This window comes from Herpailurus yagouaroundi, unplaced genomic scaffold (genome assembly GCF_014898765.1).
Source record: "Herpailurus yagouaroundi ecotype Mexico unplaced genomic scaffold, PumYag 199, whole genome shotgun sequence".
NCBI classification, from domain to species: Eukaryota; Metazoa; Chordata; class Mammalia; order Carnivora; family Felidae; genus Herpailurus; species Herpailurus yagouaroundi.
The window spans coordinates 6,404,127-6,430,296 of NW_024412430.1; the positions used below are offsets into that span (position 1 = coordinate 6,404,127).

At 41.2% G+C, this 26,170-nt stretch overlaps 1 protein-coding gene across 4 annotated transcripts in view; it reads left to right on the forward strand.

Annotated features, from left to right (window-relative positions):
- Positions 1–26,170, forward strand: part of TRPM6 (transient receptor potential cation channel subfamily M member 6) — a 173,801-nt gene that overhangs the window by 107,766 nt on the left and 39,865 nt on the right. For all 4 annotated transcript variants that reach the window (XM_040449336.1, XM_040449334.1, XM_040449337.1 and 1 more), the window contains 5 exons: positions 887–1,138; positions 2,751–2,925; positions 3,130–3,244; positions 7,079–7,272; positions 10,420–10,552. In XM_040449336.1, the coding sequence (XP_040305270.1) occupies positions 887–1,138; positions 2,751–2,925; positions 3,130–3,244; positions 7,079–7,272; positions 10,420–10,552 (869 nt within the window). The remainder of the gene's footprint in view (positions 1–886; positions 1,139–2,750; positions 2,926–3,129; positions 3,245–7,078; positions 7,273–10,419; positions 10,553–26,170) is intronic.

The window sequence follows — 26,170 nt, forward strand, 5'->3', positions numbered from 1 at the left end:
AAATTGAAACTGAGAATCCCTGAGGCAAGTAGTCCAAAAGACAAAACAAAACTTTCATTTTTGGTTTTGCAAGCGAGTCGCTTAAAAAAAACCCCAGAGGTAACATTCATGCAGTTTTAACTATAATCATATGCAGCTATAACTTTGTTTTACATGTCAGTGTATATGTGTCTCTATGTATATGCATTCACATACATTCATTTTGTCCTGGAGCTAATATGATGAACACTGTATACTAAGTGAATGTATTCTTAGTAATTATACCTGTATCGCCTGCTAGTCAGTATCGTGGAGTTTATAGAAAACAATTCAGGAGAAAAACCTCTGAATGCCACCATTTTTTATGCTTTGGGAAAAATAAGTTTATGACTTTACGTTTGAATTTGTCTGATATTCTTTTGCAGGGGTAATTTCTTATACTAGTGACTTCTAATGTGGCATTCTTAGTGATTTGTCAACGACTCACTAAGTAGTGGTAGCAGGACTCGATTACAGGATTCCTTGGTTTCAAACCAGTTTCCTCTGTACTGGCTCTCCCTCATGAAAACAGAAAGGTAGCTGTAATAGACCCACGGTAATACTGAGTTTTTAAATGTCTTGGTGGCCCCCTGCGTTAGCTTAGGATTAATGAAAGGTAGGAAAACGTATTCTTTTTTTTTTCTGGTTTGTTTTTCAAATAGCTGGTGACATTAAAACACATTTATAGAACCGTTTTAATAATTCATTGGCCAAGGATAACTGAAGGCTCTAAAATACCCTTGTGATCAAGGTTTGGTGGGGTTCAAATTATTCTCTAAGCCAGCAGTTGATGTGCCAAAGAACAGTATTATGAGCCCCTTGGGTCACACTCCATTCTTTAAATTTCCCTCTTTCTTTCTTCTTTTAGGTCTGTATTTCAGAACCTGGGAAGTTTACTCAAAAGGTGAAGGTATGGATTAGTGAGTACTGGAACCTAATAGAAACTGTGGCTATTGGCCTGTTTTCAGTTGGTTTTGGCCTTCGGTGGGGCGACCCTCCTTTGCACACAGCGGGAAGACTAATCTACTGCATAGACATCATATTCTGGTTCTCACGGCTCCTGGACTTCTTTGCCGTGAATCAACACGTAGGTCCATATGTGACCATGATTGCAAAAATGGTGAGTACGATCTGTTTGTGTGTTCTGGGGTCCTTTTTAATGACTTTGCCTACTTTCATGGTTCACATCCAGTAGTTTAACCTTTAGAATTGTTTATAGAAGCACAGACATTGAGCTCATGTCGTCTCTGCTTTCTTTATAACCACAAACTCATATTTAACAAATGTCCTTGCAGAGTATATTGGGTGATTGATAAGGAGACTCCACTTATTAGCCTTCTGGTTACGGCCAGAAGATATGATTGAATCAAATGTGTCTCTGAGCACAGTGATTCTCGAAGGTCAGATTTGTGTGAGGCTACCACCAGTAATATTTTCTGCTAACACTTTCAATGTATCTTTTTATCTCCTCACCCGCAGCCAACTCTTAAGTGGTATGCGTTATGGGCTACACTATGTTCTAAGTACTTGTACCTATTAACTCATTTAATCTTCAAAATAACATTATAAGATAGGCACTGTTACTGTTGTCCATATTTTTCATACACGGAAATGGAGGTTAAGTAAATTTCCCCAGGGCATAAGTAGGGGAGTCAGGTTTCAAATCTGGACCATCCGGCTCTGTCATCTGAGCCTGCTGTGCAGTTGGGTTAGCCTTCTCCAACTGGCTTAGGGACCTGAGACCCACCCTCTAGAAAGTACTCTCCAGATCATCTTTGGCTTTTCCTTCTGGAATACTCACTGGCAGGGATGGGGCAAGTTCTGGAGAGAGAAGGGTAGTGCTTGAACAAAGGAGAACAGAAGAGGGAGAACCTCTAGGACTCCAAAGACAGATTTTTCTTTCTTTACACTTATATTTAAAATTTTTTTTTCTTCATATTTTTAAACAAGAAATATTCTCTGGTCTTGGTGGCATTGATATTTATCAGATAGGTTGTGCTGAGGTAACTGATACATCTTGGTGAGTTAGCACAAGTTATTTCTCCCTAATGCAAAGTTTAATGAGTGTTCATGGGGGCTGAGCTCTACCCTATAACTCAGGGATCAAGAATCCTTTTATCTTGTGACGGTGCCATGTCAACATAACATGGATTCCAAGGTCTCCTGTGGTGGGGAATGAGAGGGATGGAGAAAGTTTAACAGCTTTTAACTGTTCTGGGCAGGAATTAAAATAACTCACTGCCACTCCACAGGCTATCGGTTAGAATAGGTCATATGGTACCAGCTTTGTGGAAGGGAGGCTAAGAAATTCAGAGGAGCTCATGAAATACTCATGAAATAAGTGAACAAAAGGGTTGAATTGATGTACATTTAGTAAGTGAAATGAACATGACCTGATCCATTTCTCAGTCTCTAATTGATTCCTGAAGATAACCTTAGGGATAAGGACTCCTTTGACCAATTTGAATACTCCCTATTTTTTGTTTAAGCACAGATTCTTCACCCTCAACACATCTATGTTTTTAGACAGACATTGACATGAAACATGCTGTGGCAGAGGGGAGGAAATGGTTTAGCCAAAGGAAACCCAGCTAGTCATGGACTACGGCATTTTGGTCAATGACTAGACAGTCTTAATACTGGGAGGTGTGATTATGAATGCTGCTGGTGTTTGATTTGTTCTAAATTTAAAATCAGAGGTAAAGTTCTGGTTGTGCTGTGTTATTTTGTAGACCGCAAACATGTTCTACATTGTGATCATGATGGCCATCGTCCTGCTGAGCTTTGGAGTGGCACGCAAGGCCATTCTTTCACCAAAGCAACTGCCATCTTGGAGCCTTGCTCGAGATATTGTATTTGAGCCATACTGGATGATATATGGAGAAGTCTATGCTTCAGATATAGATGGTGTGTTGGGGATTTTGGCATCGTTCAGAAATCAAACCCTTGTAGATACTCAGAGTAAAAAAACAATCTGGAAAATATTCATCTGGATCTTAAAGATGTCAAAAATTTATGGTATTCTGCTAAGTTAATGTGATAAATATTTGTGTAGAACCATAGGACTGTGATTCATCTTATCTCTCATTCTGTTAAATTCTTTATTTGTAGTTTGTGCAAGCCATCCGTCTTGCCCTCCTGGTTCTTTTCTTACTCCGTTCCTCCAAGCTGTCTACCTCTTCGTGCAGTATATCATCATGGTGAACCTGTTGATTGCTTTTTTCAAGTAGGTTATTTTAGTTAAATATGGTTATTTTATTTAAATCAAAATGGGGGCAGTTGTTTTGAGTAGATTCTCATATTTGGGGTATGTAAACTTTGGTTTTTGTGTGTGCCATTTTCTCCCCCTTTTCATTATGGTTTTAAAACATGGGCATGAAACTACTGGTAGGAAGGGAAGAGAGCACAAGAAAAGAAAAAAAAAAAACAATAAATGGAGAGAGTAATAAAAGCAGAATGAAAGGAGATCATGCATTGTAGTAAAGTAGTAAGTTGGAATCGCGGAAGAATAACTGTTGCTGAGATTAAAAGCTGACGGAGGGCTTCTTTGTGACTTTTCGTTACTTGGCTCCAGTATGTCTTCCTCTTTGCTTCCTCTTTCTCCCTTTTCATTTCTTCTCGGTCTACTTTTCTGGATCATCTCCTTCTCCTCAACCTTTTAACCTTGGAACTTCCCTGGGCCCAGACCTTGCTCATCTTTTATTTACATTTCGTTTGGTGATCTTGGTCAGTTTCCTGTAATGCTGACAAATTCCGATTTGTATTTCCAGCCCGAATCTCTTCCTTGAACTGCAGTCTTACAGCTCCAACTGCCCCCTTATCTGCTACCGGTTGGATGTATAATAGAATTCTAAAAATTCTAAGTGTCCACCTGATCTCCTCTCTTTGCCAGCATGTACTTATTCTACTTGTCATCTTTCTCAAATCTAGGGAGAAGACCACAAGTTTCCATCAAATCTCCATTTCCCCAGTTGTTCAGACCAAAAGCCTTGGAGTCATTCTTAATGCTACTTATGTCTCTACCTCTAAACTGCCAGGGACTCCTGTTGACTCTGCCTTCAAATAGATCATCAATCCAACCACCTCTTACCACCCCACTGCTACTGGAGAGCCTCCTACTTATTTCTCTGCTTCTGTCTTTGGCTCCTATATACTCTTATCAACAGTTGTCCCTAATGACTCTTCAAAGACATATGTCAGATGGTGTCACTACTCTGCTCCAAACCCTCAATGGTTCCCCACTTCACAATTCCTACCATGACCTAGAGAGCCCTGGTGAGTTGGTTTTCCTGCTGCTTTTAAAATCACACATCACACTACTCTTCCCTTAACCCTTTCCCCTCCAACCACACTGCCCGCCCCCCCCCTCCCCCCAACACACACCCATAGGTTTTCAACCAGCACAGGTGTGTTTGCAGTTGCTGTTCGCTCTGCCTGGAGTGCTCTTCCTTCAGGTATCAGTGGGACCCATTCCCTCACCCCCTTCAAGCCTGTGCTCAAATGTTCCCTTTTTAATTAGACCTAACTTAAGGATGGCATTTGAAAGCACACCGCCCTTTCCTTCAGCCATCTCTTTGCCTGGTCCCCCTTATTCTTCTTTCTTTGTACCCACTTGTGTACATACAAGTTTTATATTTTATATATTTTTTTTCCTGTTTGTCTTTTTTGTCTACTGGAATATAAGTGCCTCAAGGACAAGATATCGTATTGTCTTTTTTGCTGAAAAAATTTTCCCAAGTACCAAAAAGAGTGCATAAATATATTTGTTCAATGGTTAAGAGAAATCAAGTGAAGTGATGGGAGGAAACTAGTATTTTTTGAATGCCTCGTTTATGCCAGGCAGTGTGCTTAGTATTTTATTCATTGATTACCCCACTGAAGAGGGCAATATAAAAGAAGAGAAACCAATGCAGTGGAATATAAGTAAAGAAAATAGGGAAGCAAAGGGCTGGAGGGGAGCAAAATAAATCAGAATACTAAAAAAATGACTGTTGTTGCAAATATATGGGAAGATGTACCTTTCTGTTTGTTACAAGCTTATGTAACTGTCATCTCTTTTAGTCCCACCATTTTATAAATGTCTAACATATCCTGGTGTTTAGTTAGTATAGCTATTATTTATGACATTTCAAATAATATTTAGAGTGGGTATGAGATTTTTGCTTCTCAAAAATGGCAGGTGTCAAAAGAGAGGTTGAGAAATCCTCACATAGACAGTTGTCTCTCTTTAGAGATGGACAGCCTGAGGACCAATGAGCTGAGAAACCCCAGATATGACTACTTGTCCAGGTGCCCATTCTAAATTCTTCATAGCAAGAATTACAAAAAACAAAAACAAAACCAAAAAAAACAAAAACAAAAACAGACAAACAACCCTTCCCCCCCACCACCCTGAAATACACTGTGAAGATTGCCACCTGCTGGTGGACAGGCTGTAGTTACACTTGGAGTGACTGGCATTTAATCCTGGTGGTTCTCAAACCTGATGGTGCAGGAGAATCACCTGGAGGGCTTGCTGAGACACAGATTGATGTTATGTCTCTGCTAGAGTTTCTGATTCAGTAGTTCTGGGCTAGGGCCCATGAATTTACATTTTTGACATGTCCTCAGGTGATGCTAATGCTGTGGTTCAGACCACACTTTGAGAACTATGTTAAGACCCTGTTTTCTATCTTTTGGGGCACCTGGATGGCTCAATTAGTTAAGTGTCCGACTCTTGATTTCAGTTCAGGCCATGATCTCATGGTCGTGAGATTGAGCCCCACATCGGGTTCCGCACTGAGGACAGAGCCTGCTTAGGATTCTCTCTGTACCCACCCCCTTCTCACAAAACCAAAGCAAACCCAGTTTTCTTTCTTTCTTTTTTTTTTAATTTTATTTTTTATTTTTAAAAATTTACGTCCAATTTAGTTAGCATATAGTGAAACAATGATTTCAGGAGTAGATTCCTTAATGCCCCTTACCCATTTAGCCCATCCCCCCTCCCACAGCCCCTCCAGCATCCCTCAGTTTGTTCTCCATATTTATGAGTCTCTTCTGCCAAACCCAGTTTTCTTTCTTTCCATCATCCACTTTATGGATTCTGTGAAACTTCCCCCTCCCTCTTATTCTGAGATGGCTTTCTCCAGGATAGTTCTGGTTCCTTCTTTTTATGATCGCTCACATTTAGGGCTGCCTGTCTTTTTACTGGCTAATTTCTCCTGTCCTACTCAAGTGCCACTTTGCCATCTTTCTCTATAAAAGCCAAACTTTATATTAGCCTGAGCAGAATGTTAAGATAGACATTCCATTGTGTCCTCTCCCTGCACTTACCGTGTTATAGACTTAAAGTTAAGTAATTAGAGATGATATGGTGTTTTGGAGTAAGTGTACCACCTACCACAACTTCATGGACAGTTCCATAATATCAGTATTTACCCTAGTATCTACATATTAAAATTAATGTAAAAGAGATCATCTAAGGTAGCCTATTGATAAAGGATTACCTTCATTGTAAAGTTAATCTAAGTAATTTAGTTTAGTTTCTACATAGAAGGTGCCCTTATTGATTATTTTAGGGTGAATTCATTTTTCTTCCCTGTTGCTTCTTCATTACCATTCTTTCCTTTGGGTGTGTTATAACTGGGATTATTCTATCAGTTCTCATGTTTGACATGAGGAGAATCTCTTCATAAGGCTGATAATAGAGAGAAACATTAACAGTAGTTACTGTGAATGGTGAATTATGGACTGAAAAGAACTTCCTATGTGAGAAGAGATGGTGTACCAAGAATAGTGTAAAGTTTCAGTTTCTGTTCATTGCATTTAAAACATTAGCATTTTCTCTCTGATTGTCATTCCTATTTTTTGTTTATTCTGATTAGCATATTTTACTGTAGAAGGTGATTAATGTATCTTTTTGGGTAGAAGAAGAATCACAAAGGCAATGGATATTATTTTTATTGGCTAAGGCTGGGAAGGTCAGGTGAACCAGTCAAAAAGTTGGAAAGTAGAGAAAGGATCTGTGATGTTTCAGGATGCCATATTAAAAAGTTATCCCTGTCTTAACTACAACTTGCAGTAATGTTTACGTGGATATGAAATCCATTTCCAATAAACTATGGAAGTACAATCGCTATCGCTACATCATGACTTATCACAAGAAGCCTTGGCTGCCACCACCTTTCATCCTGCTGAGCCATGTGGGACTCCTCCTTCGCCGTCTTTGCCATCATCGAGCTCCAAACGACCAAGACGAGGGTGACGTTGGATTAAGTAAGTTTTCATCGGTGGGGCACTAGGATGAGAGTAAGAGTGGAGATCCAACGTGAAGACACGCTGGAACATTGTCAGTTAAATTCCAGGCACAGGATGGAAGGCTCTAGGACTTCACTGATGATCGAGTGTCTGCTAAGGACTTGGGTCTAAGTAAATAGAGGACCTTCATCTGAGTAAATACATTGATTCCATCATGTGGTTGTAGTACATTTGCCAAGATTAACCGATACTTCGAAAGAAAGAAATAGGTAGGGACAAAATTTCCCCGTAAGTGTGCAAAGGCTTTCTGTTGCCTAGAAAACCTTGTTTTCTCTACTTACTTGGAAAGGCATTAGAATAACTCCTAGGGAGTAGTCACAGTGACCCAGACTCATTTCCCTGTTGTGGAAGACAGGATTGACATAGAAAGGGATTACAAAAGGTCTTGTGGAGTAAGGGGAAGAGATAAGACAGCTTCACTTGTTAACCAGAGTCCTGATTCTCTGGTTCTCTGATCTACTGAGAATGGAGGTGATTCTGTATGAATCTTTCATTTTTCAAGAACAATTCAGGATGCGGAGATGTGGATTCTCATTTTTATATTTTTCTTTACTTTTCTTATATATTTATGTATTTATTTATTTTGCAGTGCTTAAGTCTACATATTTTGAGAATCTCCTAGTTAATTTTGCTGATTCGTATCTTAACCTGCACGATATGACTGTCACACTAACTGTTATAATAGAACATTTCTTATTGTGGTTTTGCAGATCTTTTGGTAGTTCCTTTCAAGCAATTTCACAATTGGTGCCATGCCCATTTTTAGATAGTCCCTGAATATAAAGGAAATGGGTGGCATAAACCCACAATCCTTTATATCAATCCCTAAATCCAAAATACGCCTGAAAATGGAAAGCTTTTTTTTCCCCCTTCTTAAGTTAGAGACTCATTGGGATAAAAGAGGCTGATGGAACTAATGTGAAGCCATTTATTGTCTTTATCCCTTGTAGTGTGAATATTCATTGATTTTGCTGCAGAAATAATGTGTTGGATTTTTGGTTACTGCCCTAGCCTCAGTTAGGTATTTTACTGCATTTATGGTATATGTACTGTATTACCTTTCGAAATTGAGAAAAGGAAAATTCTGAATTCTAAAACACACTTGGTTCCAGGAGTTTCAGATAATGGATTGCGCACTATTTATACATTTCTATGGGCTTTTAGGGGGACAGGTGTCATTACAAGGTTGATAGGATGGTATGCTTTTCTTCTTGCTGGTAATTGGCTCAGTGAAGTATTTTTCTCCTCTTGAGTCACTTCGGAGATTTATTTTTCTTTTCCATCCACTGCCCCCCAAGAGATTCAGCCTTTATAAGGAAGCCAAAGCACAAATGAAGTTAATTTAAAGGTTTCTAATTATACTCTAAACTTTAGGCTTCTAACAGAGAGCCGTCCCAGGCCTGTCCGTGAACCTGCTGCAAGTTAACAGTAGAATGTGGACCATCTGAGAGATCCTGGAATTGGCTGGGGTTTGGCCACATTTGGGGCTTGCCTTCATCTGGGCTTATAGGGTGATTCCGGTATATAACGAAAGTAAATTTGCCGAAGCATGGATGTGTGTTCATTCTGAGTTCCGGAAAATTCTTGAATTTTTCTGAAACTTCTTCCCATCCTGTTTTGAAGATCGTTTGCATTTGGGGCTGCAGTGCCACCTGGCGGAGAGTCACAAGAACGCTCCACACATGCAGGCTGCAGCTGTCACTGGGATTGGTCCTTGGGTTGTTTGCTCTTAGGAATCCACAGAAAGATTAAATCATAACAATTGTAAAGTTCCTCATTCTTAAGAGATTCTTTGATGCAAACAGGCATTTAGAGTTTGTGAGTGAGGATACTGGATTTTTTTTTTTTTTTTTTTTTTTTAGTTCTGAGAGATTCTTTCATGCCATAAAATCAATATTTTTGCCTATTTTATTGGAAAATAATGGAATGTTTGCATTTCTAATAAGTTTGAGGGAACTCTATTTTTTCCCTAAGTTAAGTGATACCACTGAAGGAAGAGAATGCACCAATTTTTACCCTTTTTGCGACACCATTTATATATTTTCCAAGTATTAGAAACCTGCTCAAGAGCTAATGTATTTTTCTGTTAGATCAGAGTGAGAGCCAAGGTGGTAGATGGAATGTGATCATCAAAGTCCGACACAGAATTGTTTCATAATATCATGAAGTGATGTGTCTTTTTGTGAGTTAATTATAATTATGTCAAGGAAGGTGGACAGCCTCAGCCACTGACTGGCAATGATGTTTCTGTTTCTAGTAGAGTAACTTAGTCCCATTTATCCGTGAACAACATTGGGGTTGGGATGTCAGCCCCCTGCATGGTCAAAAATCAGTATATAACTTTTGACTCCCCCCAAACTTTACTGATAGCCTACTGTTGACCAGAAGCCTTATAACATAGTTAATTAACACATACCGTGGATATTATATGTGCTGTATACTGAGACTTATAATAAAGCAAGCTGGAGAAAGGCAAAGGTTATTAAGAAAATCTTACGGGAGAGAAACATTTACAGTATTTACCAAAAAATGGTATTTACTCTTTACTGAGAAAAAAACCCCACATGTAAATGAACTTATGCAGTTCAAACCATGTTGTACAAACTCAGTGTAACAACATGAAACTTTCTGACACTTGCTGGATTAATTTAACAGACTTGGACTTCATCTAACCTTGATTTTAACCTACAGGTTACTTATTGTCATTTTGATAGACAAAACAGTTGGCAGAGGAGAGGGAGGCAACCAGATTCTATACCCATATGCATATAAATGTAGCAGATTTTTGTAAATGGGTAGAGACATTCCAACCTATGAGCATATTGAACAGAGTGTCTGTTCCACATGAGTCCTGTTCAAATTCCCATGCCTGTTTATACAACAAATAGGCAAGATCCAATCTGGTGTTTCTATTTGTTTCTACACACTGCCTCTCCATTAATATTAAGAATTTGGTGTGATAGAGCAGCAAAGTTTTATCACGCGAGCTCCAGTTCATAGAGTTTTCAACACAAGTGGAAGAAAAGCCCCGCCTACTCAGTATCAGCTTCCTGTTAAAGGCAAATTATGATTTTTTTTTTTAATGTGCCATACTTATTTACACAGAACTCTACCTGAGTGATGAGGATCTGAAGAGACTTCATGACTTTGAAGAACAGTGTGTGGAAATATACTTCCACGAGAAGATGGAAAGACTGAATTACAGCTGTGAGGAACGAATCCGAGTAACATCAGAAAGGTAAAAGATACATGTTTTTTCCAGCTCCCCAAACCTGATTCTACTAAAATGTCCAAAGAAGTAGAAAGATGTATTTTTTTTTAAACTTTTTTTTTCAACGTTTTTAATTTATTTTTGGGACAGAGACAGAGCATGAACGGGGGAGGGGCAGAGAGAGAGGGAGACACAGAATCGGAAACAGGCTCCAGGCTCTGAGCCATCAGCCCAGAGCCTGACGCGGGGCTCGAACTCACGGACCGCGAGATCGTGACCTGGCTGAAGTCGGACGCTTAACCGACTGCGCCACCCAGGCGCCCCAAAAGATGTATTTTTAAAACCCAGAAGTTTAGATTCTCTAAAAATTTTTTTTGTCAGTGTATAATATTTATGGAATTGATGTGTATTCATTGAGGACCTACTATGTGTATTCCAGACGCTCTTCCATTCACCAGTGATAAATGATGAATAAGAGACAAGAGTCCCTGCCTTTGTAGGACTTGTGTTCTAGTGTGTGCAGGCAGACCAGTAAGAGGGCGGGGGTGGAGGACACATAACAAACAAGGAAACACATACAAATATGTAATTCGATGTCAGTTAAATAGCGATGAAGAAAATAAAGTTGCGTAAGGGAATAGAAAATGATGTTGGGGAGGGGTCTGCCAGAGTTGGGGGTTGGGTTGGACTCCTTGGGGTAGTCTGGGGCAGGGAGGTCACTGCGGAGTCGCAGAGGGGGGAACTGAGAGGGGAGGGCCAGGCAGAGACATCCAGTGGGATGGCACACCTGATCGAAGGAACAGCAAATGCAGATGCCTGAGGCAGCAAGGTGCGTCCATGAGCAGCAGGTAGGACTGGAGAAGGTCGAGGGCTGCGTTCTGGTTGCACTGGGGAGATGAGGACAGGGGAGGTTCTCTTGTTTTGCTTTCATATGGAGATAACAAAATAAACGCGTGTGGTCCTGGAAATGATTCACCAGCAAGGGAGAAGCTGCAGAAACAGGAGGGAGGAGGTGATTTGCTGAAGTGCAGTCCCCGAGGAACGGTTTACTGCAGGTCCTGGGCATCTCCCTCAAACAGGGCGCCTGGAGAGAGTACGGCCAGTGTTCAGGAGGATGCGGGCACACAGCTGTCGAGGCCAGGGGACCATCTGATGGTGCCTGTGGGTATGTGTGATTTGGGGGGTCAGTGCAGGGAGGCCACTGAGAGATTTGAGGAAAGAGAAGATGTATTGGAGAAAGTGAACATATTCAGAAACTGTGGGATCAAAGCCATCATGGCTGTACTGATAATTGTGCGTACATGGCATTGTGTTAAAATATGGAAGACTGCATTGTTATATGCATTTTTTTTAAAAAAAACAACACAGAATTGTTTTTGTAACCAAAGCAAATTGACAGAAGTTAAAGGCCTTCCTTCATTTTCAAATATACACGGACCTGGCTATAAAATGTTATACCTGGGGCACCTGGGTGACTCAGTCAGTTAAGCATCTGACTTTTGATTTTGGGCCAGGTCACAATCTCATGGTTTGTGAGTTTAAGCCCCGCGTTGAGCTCTGCGCTGACAGCATGAAGCCTGCTTAGGATTCTCTCTTCCTCTCTGTCTGCCCCTCCCTGCTCATTCTCTCTCTCCCTCTCTCAAAAAATAAACAAACAGTTAAAAAATAAAATGTTTAAAAAATATTTTTTTTAATGTTTATGAGAGACAGAGAGCGACAGAACATGAATGGGGAAAGGGCAGAGAGAGGGGGACACAGAATCCGAAGCAGGCTTCAGGCTGTTAGCAGTCAGCACAGAGCCTGATGCGGGGCTCAAACTCATGAACTGAGAGATCATGACCTGAACTGAAGTCAGACGCTCAACCAACTGAGCCACCCAGATGCCCCAAAATAAAATGTTATACCTAATAATGCATGTATTTTTTTCTGATATCCAAATGGATAGATAGTGAATCCTTAATTGAATTACACACAGAACTCTGTAAATGGTTCACTATGGATATTTCTGCACTTTTTTTAATATTTATTAATTTTTTTGAGAGATAGAGACAGAGAGTGAGCTGGGGAGGGGCAGAGAGAGGAAGACATAGAATATGAAGCAGGCTCCAGGCTCCGAGCTATCAGCACAGAGCCCAGTGTGGGGCTAGAACTCACAAACCTTGAGATCATGACCTGATGTCATGAGCTGAAGTCAGATGCTCAATCAACTGAGCCACCCAGGTGCCCTTTTCTGCACTTTTCAAACAATACCATGTTATGTAGATATGTACTTAGGTGGCTGATTGAATTTCAGACCAAATTTTATATTGAGAACAAAATATCAAATAGAATTGGTTTTTGAGCCCACAAAATGTTATTTTCCTTAAATAATATCTTTAGGCCAGAGCTTGATGACCTTCTCTTACCTTGTTCCTCTTCTTCACATTCTGCCTCTGTTATCGATATGCTCACTGAGTTCCATGGGCCAGCCTGGCTCTCGGTCTTCCAGGAGACACATACCCAGATAGGAGTTTATAGAGCCAGGATGAAGGCCTGCGTCTGCTATTTACTAGCTCTACGTACTTGGGCCAATTTACTCTGGGTCTTTGTTTTCTTATTTGCAAGATGTACACAAAAATAGATATACCCCTTAGAGGTGTTGAGGATTACATGAGATAACACAGATGGACTGTGTGGCAGAGTGCTGGTCAAGAGTAAGGGTATGATGCAAGTAAAGATAGGCTCTGGGGTGCTCAGATGGCTCAGTTGGTCAAGCATCTGACTTCAGCTCAGGTCATGATCTCACAGTTCGTGGGTTCGAGCCCCGTGTCGGCATCGATGCTGACAGCTCAGGCCTTGGAGCCTCCTTCAGATTCTGTGTCTCCCTCTCTCTCTGCCCCTGCCCTGCTCGCACTCTGTCTCTCTCCGTCTCAAAAATAAATATTTTTAGAAAGTCTCTATCCGACTTTGGCTCAGGTCATGATCTCACGGTCCGTGAGTTCGAGCCCCGCGTCGGGCTCCGTGCTGACAGCTCAGAGCCCGGAGCCTATTTCGGATTCTGTGTCTCCCTCTCTCTCTGACCCTCCCCTGTTCATGCTGTCTCTCCCTGTCTCAAAAATAAATAAATGTTAAAAAAAAAATTAAAAAAAAAAAAAAAAGAAAGGCTCTAAAAAGCTATGAATGTGATTTCTTTCTAAATACATCTTAACAGGGGCACCTGGGTGGCTCAGTCGGTTGAGCCTCCGACTTCGGCTCATCTTAACAGAAGACCATGGGGGAGGGGGAGAACAAAAAAGTTAGAAAGGGAGGGAGCCAAACCATAAGAGATTGTTAAAAACTGAGAACAAACTGAGGGTCGATGGGGGGGTGGGTGGGAGGGGAAAGTGGGTGATGGGCATTGAGGAGGGCACCTGTTGGGATGAGCACTGGGTGTTGTATGGAAACCAATCTGACAATAAATTTCATATAAAAAAATACATCTTTTCTTTTAAACCTTTGAAGGGGAATAAATAGATAAGATGACCTCACTGCCCTAGGCTATGAATGAGGACAAGGTCATGGAGAGTCCCTTACTTTATACTATAAACTAAGGAAGGATTTTTAGGTGGTTGGATATGGGCAGTTTTACTTTCTAGGCAGATTCCCTCAGTTACAGTGTGGATTTAAGGTGTCAGAATTGGAAATATGGAGGCCATTTGAGAGACTGATGCCGCAGGAGGATGAGTCCCAAGGGCTAGCCAAAGTAGCCATGATGGGGTTGAAAGGAGGTGTCTTAGTCTGTTCAGACTGTATAGTGAAGTACTATAGGCTGGGTGGCTTGTAAGCAGCAGAAAGTTACTGCTTACAGTTCTGGAGGCTGTCCAAGATCGGCGTGCCAGCACGGTATGGGTGACAGTCCCCTTCTGGGTTGTAGACTCCATGTTGTATCCTCACATGGTGGCGGGGGTGAGGGAGCTCTGTGGGTTCTCTTTTATAAAGCCACGAATTCCATTCATGAGGGTTCCACCTTCATGACCTAATCACCTCCCAAAGGCCCTACCTACTAATATCATCACTTTGGGGGTTAGAATGTCAACCTGAATCTCAGGGACACACAAACATTCAGACTGTAGCAGGAGGGATGAACGAAGACACATTTAGAAAGGGCAGTTGATGAGGGGAGTTAGGGATTGGACATGCAGCCGAGGGAGAGGGTGGAGTCGAGGATGACTCTCAGATCTGTAGGGGGGGTAATTAGGTGAAAGGTGGCACCACCATGATTGAAAAAAAAAATGTGCAAAAGACACGGGGAGGGGGCAAGTGATGAGTTTTAGCTTTGTTGAGTTTTAGCTTTAGCTTTGTCAAGTTTCAGTTTTGTGGATTCTTATGGCACATTTAGCCAGAGATTTCTGGGAGGTTTTAGATGTGAGGGTAGGAAGTCTTAGGGTAAAGATTGAACTGGACAGGGAGATTTGGGAGTCACCTGCCCCTTGTGAGAAAATAAAACCATGACCGAGGAAGTGAGTATGCCCAGGAAGCAAGAAAAGTAAGGAAACTCAGGGGGGTGAGGGTGGTTCCATGAGGGGGGCCCTGACAGCTGTATAATGGACCAAGGAATAGGCGCTCATGGAGAAAACGAGCCAGAATCTATCAGAGGAGAATAGGGACAACTAGGAAATGGTAGTGTTGTGAGCCAAATGAATATGGCGTGAAAACCTGAGAAGCTGACACTTATGAACAAGTAATTCAATGATGGTGGTGGTGGTGGTGGTGGTGGCGGTGGTGGTGGTGGTGGTGGTGGTGGTGGTGGTGGAAGTAAGCCTAACACCATTAGTCATCATGTACCATTATATGCTTCTTGGTTGTTTCCCTTGAGATTTGCGTAGAGAAGGATTAGAAGCTAGATGGGTATGTGGCTTCTGAAAACTATTCCAGAGGCTTCCATGGGCTCTAGAATTCGATTATGGAGGCCCGGTTTTTCAGAACATCATCCACCGATTTTCCCTGTTGACAGAGCTGCCTCATCAGCCCTTGTTTACATGGCTGGCCTTGTTGAGGTAGCCCCTGGGGAGCTTGCCACAGAGGTATGGGAGGGAGGGAAGAATTCTTTCCCGAGGTAGCCGAGCCAATAGTTTGAAGAGGGAAGGAAATGAGATTAGGAGGGGATTTGCATGGGCCCTTACCCGTAAAGAAGAGATCACCTATCTATCTACTTACAGAATTCAGTGAGTTGTGATACTAGAAAAAGAGAAGTATTAAGGGCTGTTTTATGTCTTCCTTTACTGGAAAACTGGTTATTTTTGACCCTAGTGCTATAAACCAGCACTTCCCTCTTTCTGTTCTATGGGGTACTAGTTAATTGGGTATTTTTCCATATTAAGCATGTTATATTTGGGAAGTACTACATTTTATTTTATTTTATTTTTTTAAGTTTTTGTTTAGATTTTGTTTAAAGTTAACATATAAGGTAATACCGGTTTCAGGAGTAGAAATCAGTGATTCATCACTTACGTATAATACCCAGTGCACATCACAAGTGCCCTCCTTTAATGTCTGTCACCCATTTAGCCTATCCCCTGCCCACCTCCCTTCCAGTAACCCTCAGTAGTTCTCTACAGTTAAAAGTCTCTTATGGTGTGCCTTCCTTTTTTTCTATGTTCATCTGCTTTGATTCTTAAATTTCACATATGAGTCAAATCGTATGGTATTTATCTTTCTCTGATTTATTTGCCATCCACATCATGGCAAATGGCAAAATTTCATTCTTTTTGATGGCTGAGTAATATTTCATTGTATATATATTCCATGTCTTCATTATCTATCATCGTTTGATGCACATTTGGGCTCCTTCCATAGTTTGGCTATTGTTGATAATGCTGCTGTAAACATCGGGGCACAGCCCCTTCAAATCAGTATTTTTGTATCCTTAGGGTGAATACCTAGTAGTGCAAATGCTGGGTCGTAGGGTAGTTCTATTTTTAACTTTTTGAGGAACATTCATACTATTTTTCAGAGTGGCTGCACCAGTTTGCATTCCCACCAGCAGTGTTCGAGGGTTCCATTTTCTCCACATCCTTGCCAACATCTGTTATTTCCTGTGTTGTTAACTTTAGCAATTTCTGCAGGTGTGAGGTGGTTGCTCATTGTAGTTTTGACTTGTATTTCCCTGATGATGAGTGATGTGGAGCATCTTTTCATGTGTCTGTTAGCCATCTGGATGTCTTCGTTAGAAAAATGTCTATTCATGTCTTCTGGCCATTTCTTAATTGGATTATTTGCTTTTTGGGTGTTAAGTTTGATAAGTTCTTTGTAGATTTTTGGATATTAACCCTTTGTCAGACATATCATTTGCAAATATCTTCTCCATTCTGTAGGTTGCCTTTTAATTTTATTGATTGTTTCCTTCGCTGTGCAGAAGCCTTTTATCTTGAAGTCCCAATAGTTTGTTTTTGCTTTTGCTTCCATTACCTCAGGAGATGTGTCTAATAAGAAGTTGATACGGTTGATGTCAAAGGGGTTGCTGTCTGTTTTCTCCTCTAGGATTTTGATGGTTTCCTGTCTCACATTTACATCTTTCATCCATTTTGAATTCATCTTTGTGTGTGGTGTAAGAAAGTGGTCCAATTTCATTCTTCTGCTTGTTGCCTCAGTCTTCCTGGTGCCATTCGTTGAAGAGACTCTCTTTTTTTCCTTTGGATAGTCTTTCCTGCTTTGTCAAAGATTAGATGACTTTATTATTATTTTTTTTTTAATTTTTTTTTTTCAACGTTTATTTTTATTTTTGGGACAGAGAGAGACAGAGCATGAACGGGGGAGGGGCAGAGAGAGAGGGAGACACAGAATCGGAAACAGGCTCCAGGCTCTGAGCCATCAGCCCAGAGCCCGACGCGGGGCTCGAACTCACGGATCGCGAGATCGTGACCTGGCTGAAGTCGGACGCTTAACCGACTGCGCCACCCAGGCGCCCCAGATTAGATGACTTTATAGCTGTGAGTCCATTCTGGGTTTTCTATTCTGTTCCATTGATCTATGTGTCTGTTGTCGTGCCAGTGCCATCCTGTCTTGATCACTACAGCTTTGTAATGTCGCTTGAAATCTGGAATTATGATGCCTCCAGCTTGGCTTTCTTTTTCAGGATTGCTTTGACTATTCAGGGTCTTCTGTGGTTCCATACAAATTTTAGGATTGTATGCTTTAGCTCTGTGAGAAATGCCAGTGATGTTTGATAGGAATTGTATTAAATGTGTAGATTGCTTTGGGTAGTATAGACATTTCAGCTATGTTTGTTCTTCCAATCTATGAGCATGGAACATTTTTCCAGTTGTTTGTGTGTTCTTCAGCTTCTTTCATAAGTATTGTATGGTTTTCAGAGTACAGATCTTTTACCCCTGTGGTTAGGTTTATTCCTAGATATCTTATGATTTTTGGTGTAATTGTAAATGGGATCCATTCCTTGATTTTTCTTTCTGTTGCTTCATTATTGGTGTATAGAAATGCAACAGACTTCTGTATGTTGATTTCATATCCTGTGTGTCTGCTGAAGTCATGTATCAGTTCTAGCGGGGTTTTTTTGGTGGAGTCTTTCAGGTGTCTACATAGAGTATCATGTCATCTGTGAAGAGTGAGAGTTTGACTTCTTCCTTGCCAATTTAGGTGCCTTTTATTTCTTTTTGTTGTCTGATTGCTGAAGTTAGGACTTCCACTACTGTGTTAAATAACAATGGTGACAGTGGACATCCCTGTCTTGTTCCTGACCATAGAGGAAAAGATCTTGGTTTTTCCCCACTGAGGATATTATTAGCTGTGGGTGTTTGTATATGCCCTTTATGATGCTGAGGTATGTTGCCTCTATCCCTACTTTGCTGAGGGTTTTTATCAAGAATGGATGCTGTATTTTGTCAAATGCTTTTTCTGCATCTATTTACAGAATATTAATGTGGTGTGTCCTGTTGACTGACTTATGAATGTTGAACCACCCTTGTGGTCCAGGAGTAAATGCCACTTAATTGTGGTGAATAATTCTTTTAATGTACTGTTGGATTCAATTTGCTAGTGTCTTCTTGAGAATCTTCACTTCTTTGTTCTGTAATTCTCCTTTTTTAGTGGGAACTTTGTCTGGTTTTGGAATCTACGTAATGCTGGCCTCATAGAATGATTTTGGAAGTTTTACTTCTATTTCTATTTTTTGGAACAATTTGAGAAGAATAGGTATTAACTCTTCTTCAAATGTTTGGTAGAATTCCTCAGGGAAGCCATGTGGCCTTGGACTTTTGTTTGTTGGGAGATTTTTGATTGTTGATTCAATTTCTTGGCTGGTTTTGGGTCTGTTCAAATGTTCTATTTTTTCCTGTTTCAGTTTTGATAGTTTATATATTTCTAGGAATTTAAATTGCCCGATTTGTTGGTTCATAGTATTCTCCTATAACTCTTTGTATTTCTGTGGTATTGGTTGTGATCTCTCCTCTTTCATTCGTGATTTTGTTTTTTTGGGTCCTTTCTCTTTTCTTGTGAAAAATCTTGCTAGGGGTTTATCAATTTTATTAATTCCTTCAAAGAACCACCAGCTCCTAGTTTTATCTGTCTGTTCTACTGGTTATTTTGTTTGTTTGTGTGTTTCTATATAATTTATTTCTGCTCAAATATTTATATTTTCCTTCTTCGGGTGGCTTTAGACTTTATTTGCTATTCCTTTTCTGGCTCCTTTACGTGTAAGGTTATGTTGAGTATTAAAATTTAAGACTTTTCTTTATTCTTGAGGAGGACCTGTATTGCTATATAATTCCCTCTTATGACCATTTTTGCTGCATCCCAAAGGATTTGGACTGTTGTGTTTTCATTTTTGTTTGCTTCCATGTATTTTTTTTTTTTTATTTCTTCTTTACTTTCCTGGTTAACCCATTCATTCTTTAGTAGGATGTTCTTTAACTTCCATGTATTTTTGGTCTTTCCAAATTTTTTCTTGTGGTTCATGTTAAGTTTCATAGCATTGTGGTCTGAAAATATGCAAGGCATGATTTCAGTCTTTTTGTACTTGTTGAAGCCTTATTTGTGAGTCAGTATGTGATATATTCTGGAGAATGTTCCATGGACACTTGGAACGAATGTATATTCTGTTGCTTTAGGAGGAAATGTTCTGAATATATCTGTTAAGTCCATCTGGTCCAGTGTGTCATTCAAAGCCATTGTTTCCTAGTTGATTTTCTGCTAGATGATCTGTCCATTACTCTAAGTGGGGTGTTAAAGTCCCTAATTTTCCCTTAAGTCCCAAATTTTCCTACCAAGTTTCTGTGGTGAGATCTGCTGCAAGCCTGATTTGTCTTCCCTTGTAGGTTAGGGACTTCTTTTCCCTTGCTGCTCTCAGGATTCTTTCCTTATCTCTGTATTTTACAAATTTTCTTGTATTATTATCAATGAGTTTCTTTATGTTTGTTACTAATTGATTTATGTATTTGGGTTCTTCCAAGTTGGGGCATAAATATTTACAATGGTTAGATCTTCTTGTTGGATAGACCCCTTTATTATGATATAGTGTCCTTCCGTATCTTTTGTCCAGTCTTTGGTTTAAAATCTAGTTCATTGGATAGAAGTATCACTACTCTAGTTTTCTTTTGACGTCGATTAGCGTGATAAATTGGTTCTCCATCCCCTCACTTTTAATCTGCAGGTGCCTTTAGGTCTAAAATGAGTCTTTTGTAGGCGCTTTTTTTTTTTTAATCCATTCTGATACTCTGTCTCTTTTGATTGGAGTGCTTAGCGCATTTACATTCAGAGTGATTATTAATAGATATGAATTTGGTGCCGTTGTATTACCTGTAAAATCGGTGTTTCTGGAGATGTTCTCTGTTCCTTTCTAGTCTTTGTTGTTTTTTGTCTTTCTTTCCCACTCAGAGTCCTCTTTAATATTTCTTTGAAGTTTATTTTTTTTATTTTGAGAGAGAGAGAGAGAGAGAGAGAGAGAAGGCATGAGCAGGGTAGGGGCAGGGAAAGAGGCACAGAGAGAATCCCAAGCAGGCTCCATGCAGTCAGTGTAGAGCCCGGCATGGGGCTCGTTCTCACGAATCGTGAGATCATGACCTGAGCTGAGATCAAGAGTTGGAGGTTTAACCAACAGTCATCCTGGCATCCCCTCCCCACCCCCCGCTTTTATTTCTTGCAGGGCTGGTTTAGTAGTCACAAACTTTTTGTTTTTCTGAGAAACTCTTTTTATGTCTCCTTCTATTCTGAATGACAGCCTTGCTGGATAAAGTATTCTTGGCTGTATATTTTTCCACTCAGCACATTGACTGTATCTTGCCACTGCGTTCTAGCCTACCAAGTTTCTGTGGTGAGATCTGCTACAAGCCTGGTTTGTCTTCCCTTGTAGGTTAGGGACTTCTTTTCCTTTGCTGCTTTCAGGATTCTTTCCTTATCTCTGTATTTTACAAATTTTCCTATGAAATATCGTGGTGTTTGCCTGCTTTTGTTGATTTTGATGGGAGTTCTTTTTGCCTCCTAGATTTGGATGTCTGTTTCCTTCCCCGATTAGGGAAGTTTTCAGCTATAATTTGCTCAAATGAACCTTCTGGCCCTTTTTCCCTCTCTTTTTCTGGCACTGCTATGATACAAATGCGATTATGCTTAATGGAGTCACTGAGTTCCCTAAATCTACATTTGCGATTCAGTATTGTTTTTTCCCTCTTCTTTTCAGCTTCATTACTTTCCATAATTGTATCTTCTCTATCATGTATTCGTTCCTCTGTTTCTTCCATTCTTTTTTTTTTTTTTTTTTAATGTTTTTTATTTTATTTTTGGGACAGAGCAAGACAGAGCATGAACGGGGGAGGGGCAGAGAGAGAGGGAGACACAGAACCGGAAGCAGGCTCCAGGCTCTGAGCCATCAGCCCAGAGCCCGACGCGGGGCTCGAACTCACGGACCGCGAGATCGTGACCTGGCTGAAGTCGGACGCTTAACCGACTGCGCCACCCAGGCGCCCCAGCTTCTTCCATTCTTATGGTCAGTACATCCAGTCAGTCTGACTAGTGTTTAGGTCTTTTATCTCTGTGGTAAGGGACTCCCTGGTGTTCTCCATGCTTTTCTCAAGGCTGGCTAGTATCCTTATGATTGTTGTTTTAAATTCTGGCTCAGGCATATTCCTTATATCTGTTTTGATTAGATCCCTGGCCATGACCTCTTCTTGTTCTTTCTTTTGGGATGAATTCCTCCATCTTGGCATTTTTGTCTAGGCCTCTGTCTTCTGTGTGTTAGGAAAGCCTGTTATGTTTCCTGCTCCTGAAAATAATGGCTATATTAAGGAGAGGTCATGTACTGCCCAGGGCCTGGGGCGTTAGGAAGTGTTTTTGATGTATGCGGTGTGCACTCTGCTGTTGTGTTTTGGCTGCTCTTTCCCTCAGGTCAGTCTTCTGCAGAGTTTCTTCTTGTCTGCAGTAGGAAATATTACCACCTTGTCCATTGTGCTCCAGGTTTTAACTAGGTGTGTTTTGGTCTCCTTGTTAAAAGAAGCTAGATCCTATTTCCCCTGTTGCTGAAACTTTGCAGCACTTTCTGGCAAGTAGACTTGGTGCATGTGGGAGCTTTGTGCTGGTCTTCTGGGGGAGGGGCCCGCTGCCACTCTGCCTCTGGGGCACACTTGCCCTAGCTCAGAAGCACCTGCAGAGTGCAGGGGGCGGGGCTTCACGTAAGCAAGGCTCAAGCCTCCACCGTGGGTTTTGCGTCTCCGAAGTCTGTCCACACTGATGGGAGGAGTGAACAGTGGCATCAGCCTGCTTTCACCCCAGAGGGGAATTCGTGCCTGCTGCTGTTCAGGAATCCCTCCCAGAAGACTTAGCCATCTCCCCTCTTTTATCCCAGGCTTCTGTCAGATCCCTGCCTTCACCCTGTGTCCGAGCCCATCTGCCCATGTGGCAGCACAGTGCTCCTGTGTATAATTCAGGCTTGCTGCTTGGGTTTCAGAAATCCAACTGTTAGAGACCCGGCACGGCAGGGACCCACCTTGATAATGGCGGGGGCGGACGGCGGGGGAGGGGTGGCTCTTGCTGCGCCCTGGCAGGTGCCGGTTTGTCCCAGAAGGGCAGTTCCTTGAACATGCAGGGGCTTGGGGTCTGTGGTAAAGTGCAGCAAAAAGGCGGCATCTGGGTCAGGCAGGCATCTCTGCTCATATGCCGATGAGCAGGGCGGCTCAGTGGTGCCTCCTGGCTCTTTCGTTCCCAGAGAGGCAGTTCTGCCTCTCCAAATGCACTCGACGAAGGGGGACTTTCTCTCCCAGGGTGACCCAGGGGATACTCAGAAACCACTGTCTGCTTCGGGCCTCTGCCCTCCTCCACAGGAGCACCTCTGTGCCTGCCAGGCTCCACCCTGACTTCTCAAACTTCAGACTGAGCTCCGCTGCCTTGTAAAAACTTGTGATAATCAGCCTCTCTTGCTTTCCCCATCAGTGGTTATGGGGACGTGTTTTTCTGGTGCAATGCCCTGTGTTCTAGTCTCTTTCTCTCTCTTTCTATCTCCTGTCCCTGAACGCAACTCCCTTCCCTCTGCAGCACTGGCAATTCTTTTCTCCCCCAAATCGTGTCTCTGTACCTCCTGCCTTCCATGATGTGGCCTCTTTTGCTCCTCAGATAGATTTCCTGGGTGTTCAGAATGATTTGATATTTAGCTAGCTGTGTTTGCGGGACAAGGCAAGCAGAGGGTCCTTCCTACGACTCCACCATCTTTCCAGGAAGGGCTGCATTTTAAAACAAGTCACATGGTGACTCAGCAGAGTTATCACTTGAGCAGGTCCTGTCATTATTTTGCTGTGAAACCTTACTGAGGAACATTTGTGAATACCTCCCAGCGTGGGAAACTTTGGTGTAATTTGTTTAACCCTTCCTAGGCCTCAAAGGCCCCCGTGAGAACTTTGTCTAGATCCCCGATGAGTTGCCCAGAGGTGCCAGAGTGCAGGGGTTAATGCCACTGGATGTGGAGTCAGACCGTCTGGGTTTGAAGCCTCCCTCTACCCCCAACCATCTGACCGGCTCAACCTCTTTTATGAAAAGGATAAAAGTAATGCCTACATTATAGGGTTGTTATGCAGATTAAATAAAATAATTATGTAGAGTCTTTGTAAAGTGCCTGGCACATAGTGAGCACTCGGTGAATATTATGATTATCATGATGGTTATAATTATACTTTTTATAACCTTATTTTATTAAAACATCTTGTTCAAAGACCCACAGTTAAACAATAACCATACCGGCCTTCCCTTGGGGAAGGAAAAAAACAAAAAGTTAGAGAGGGAGAGAGCCAAACCATAAGAGACTTTTAAAAACTGAGAATAAACTGAGGGTTGATGGGGGGTGGGAGGCAGGGGAGGGTGGGTGATGGGCACTGAGGAGGGCACCTGTTGCGATGAACACTGGGTGTTGTATGGGAAAAAATTTGGCAATAAATTTTATATTAAAAAAAAAAACCTTGCACAGGGGAAACGAAACTTATAAGAATTTATGTTACGTGTAAGAACGACTGAAAGTTTAGATTAAATTAATGCAGTTGGTGGCTGAGGAATATAATCAAAATATGTTTCACAGGACATAATGCTTTGAAATAAACAGTGCCCATAAAAGCAAGAGGACCCGACGTGAGGGTGACCAGGTTATTTGTCTAACAGGTCTCTATTGTAGCGTGTTACCTGTTGCTGTGAATAGTTGCTGGCTTCTATTGTATCCATTCGATGGGACTGCTGCTAATGGAACTTAATGAGCCTCCATTACTGCTGTTCAGACTGTACTGTTTTTGAATTAGATGAAACAGTGCACTAGATGGAGAGGCTCTAATTAAGCATATTTGGAAAGGGATATACATATATTTTGTGCTCTTTCCGTCATCATCCCTGCCAATTCTAGCTTTGCAGGCTCCAGAGGGTCAGGAAGCATTTATTAAGCCTCTATTGAGTTACAGAAGTTGAATTCTATAGCAGAAGTAAGAAAGAGAGGGGTCCACCCACATATAATAAACACAGAAAAGACCACCCTCTTCATTGTTTAATTCCTATCTGCCAAGCTCCCAGAAAGAAGTGGAGGATGTCTCGATCCATATGACTTGAGGTATATTCTAGATAGGGAAAGTCTCACACTATTTTGGCAAGTGCTTGTTGCACCCGAATGCTAAATTCTCCATAGTATAATCACTGCTTTTTCCAGTCCCCACATAAGACTGGGGATCATTTTTTTTTAAGTTTATTTATTTATTTTGAGAAGGAGAGAGAGAAAGATGGAGAGAGAGAGAGAGAGAGAGAGAGAGAGAGAGAGAGAATCCCAGGCAGGCTCTGTGCTGATAGCAGGTGCAAGGATTGATCTCATCAATCATGAGATCATGACCTGAGCTGAGATCAAGAGTCAGATGCTTAACTGGCTGAGCCACCCAGGTGTCCCTCCTGGGGATCATTTTTAATTCATGCATATGGTCATGTCAGCCATGAAATTGGATAAGATTCCCTCCCTTGCTGGTTTTTTTTTTTTCCTTTAACTTTATTGATTGGTTGAGATTGAGAGAGAGAGAGAGAGAGATTGATTATGAGTCAGGGAAAGGCAGAGGGAGAGAGAGAATCTTAAGCAGGCTCCATGCCCAGTATGGAGGCTGACACGGGACTTGATCTCATGACCATGAGATCATGACCTAAGCCAATATCAGGGGTCAGACACTTAGCCAACTGAGCCACTCAGGACCACTATTTTATTTCTGTTTATCAAAGATTTTCATTATAGAGAATTTGCTCAGAATATTCACTTATCCAAATAAAAGAATAAAACAGGGAAAGAAAAGAAAGAAAATATGTCGTAAGCCAGAGCCCACTCTGAAAATGTTGTTCTTTTTTCCATTTTGTCATATATGTATGTGTGTATGTATGTGTATATATACTTTTTTTTTTTTTTTTTTAGTTAAAATTATACAAGTTTGGGGGCACCTGGGTGGCTCAGTCAGTTAAGTGACCAACTTCGGCTCAGGTCATGATCTTGCAGTTCGAGGGAGCCTCACATCGGGCTCTGTGCTGACAACTCAGAGGCTGGAGCCTGCTTCGGATTCTGGGTCTCCCTCTCTCTCTGCCCCTTCCCCACTCACGCTCTGTCTCTCAAAAACAAAGAAACTTAAAATAAATAAATAAATAAGTAAATAAGTAAATAAGTAAATAAATAAATAAAATCATACAAGTTTGTATTTTACTCCCTTCCCCCCTTACACATCCAAAACGTTTCTTCAATAAGTAAAAATGTTATGTATAAACATAATTTTACATTTACTTTTGCTTGACTTACAAAGTGTTTATATCAAATTTAAAAGTGTACAACAGAACATAACAACATCCCATCCCCATGCCTACCATCAGAAATAGCCAAAGGAAATTACTGTTAACAATGTAAACATGATTTTAACAGCTGCATGATATTCTATCTCGTAATGTAAAGAATATCTCTATCACCTTTAGCACAGTGAAATTATAGCCTCTTTATGTACATTGCCTAATTGGCCCAGTGTGGCATCCTTGTCCCCATAGAGTTATTTTAATCATTTGCGAGGCTAAAAAAATGTTGTTACAGTGTAGATGAGCTCATCGTTGTTTTCATTTCCATTTCTCTGCATACCTAATGAGTGTGAATATTTTACCATATTTCCTTATCTTTTATATTTTGTCTTTTGTAAATTGTCTGTTCAC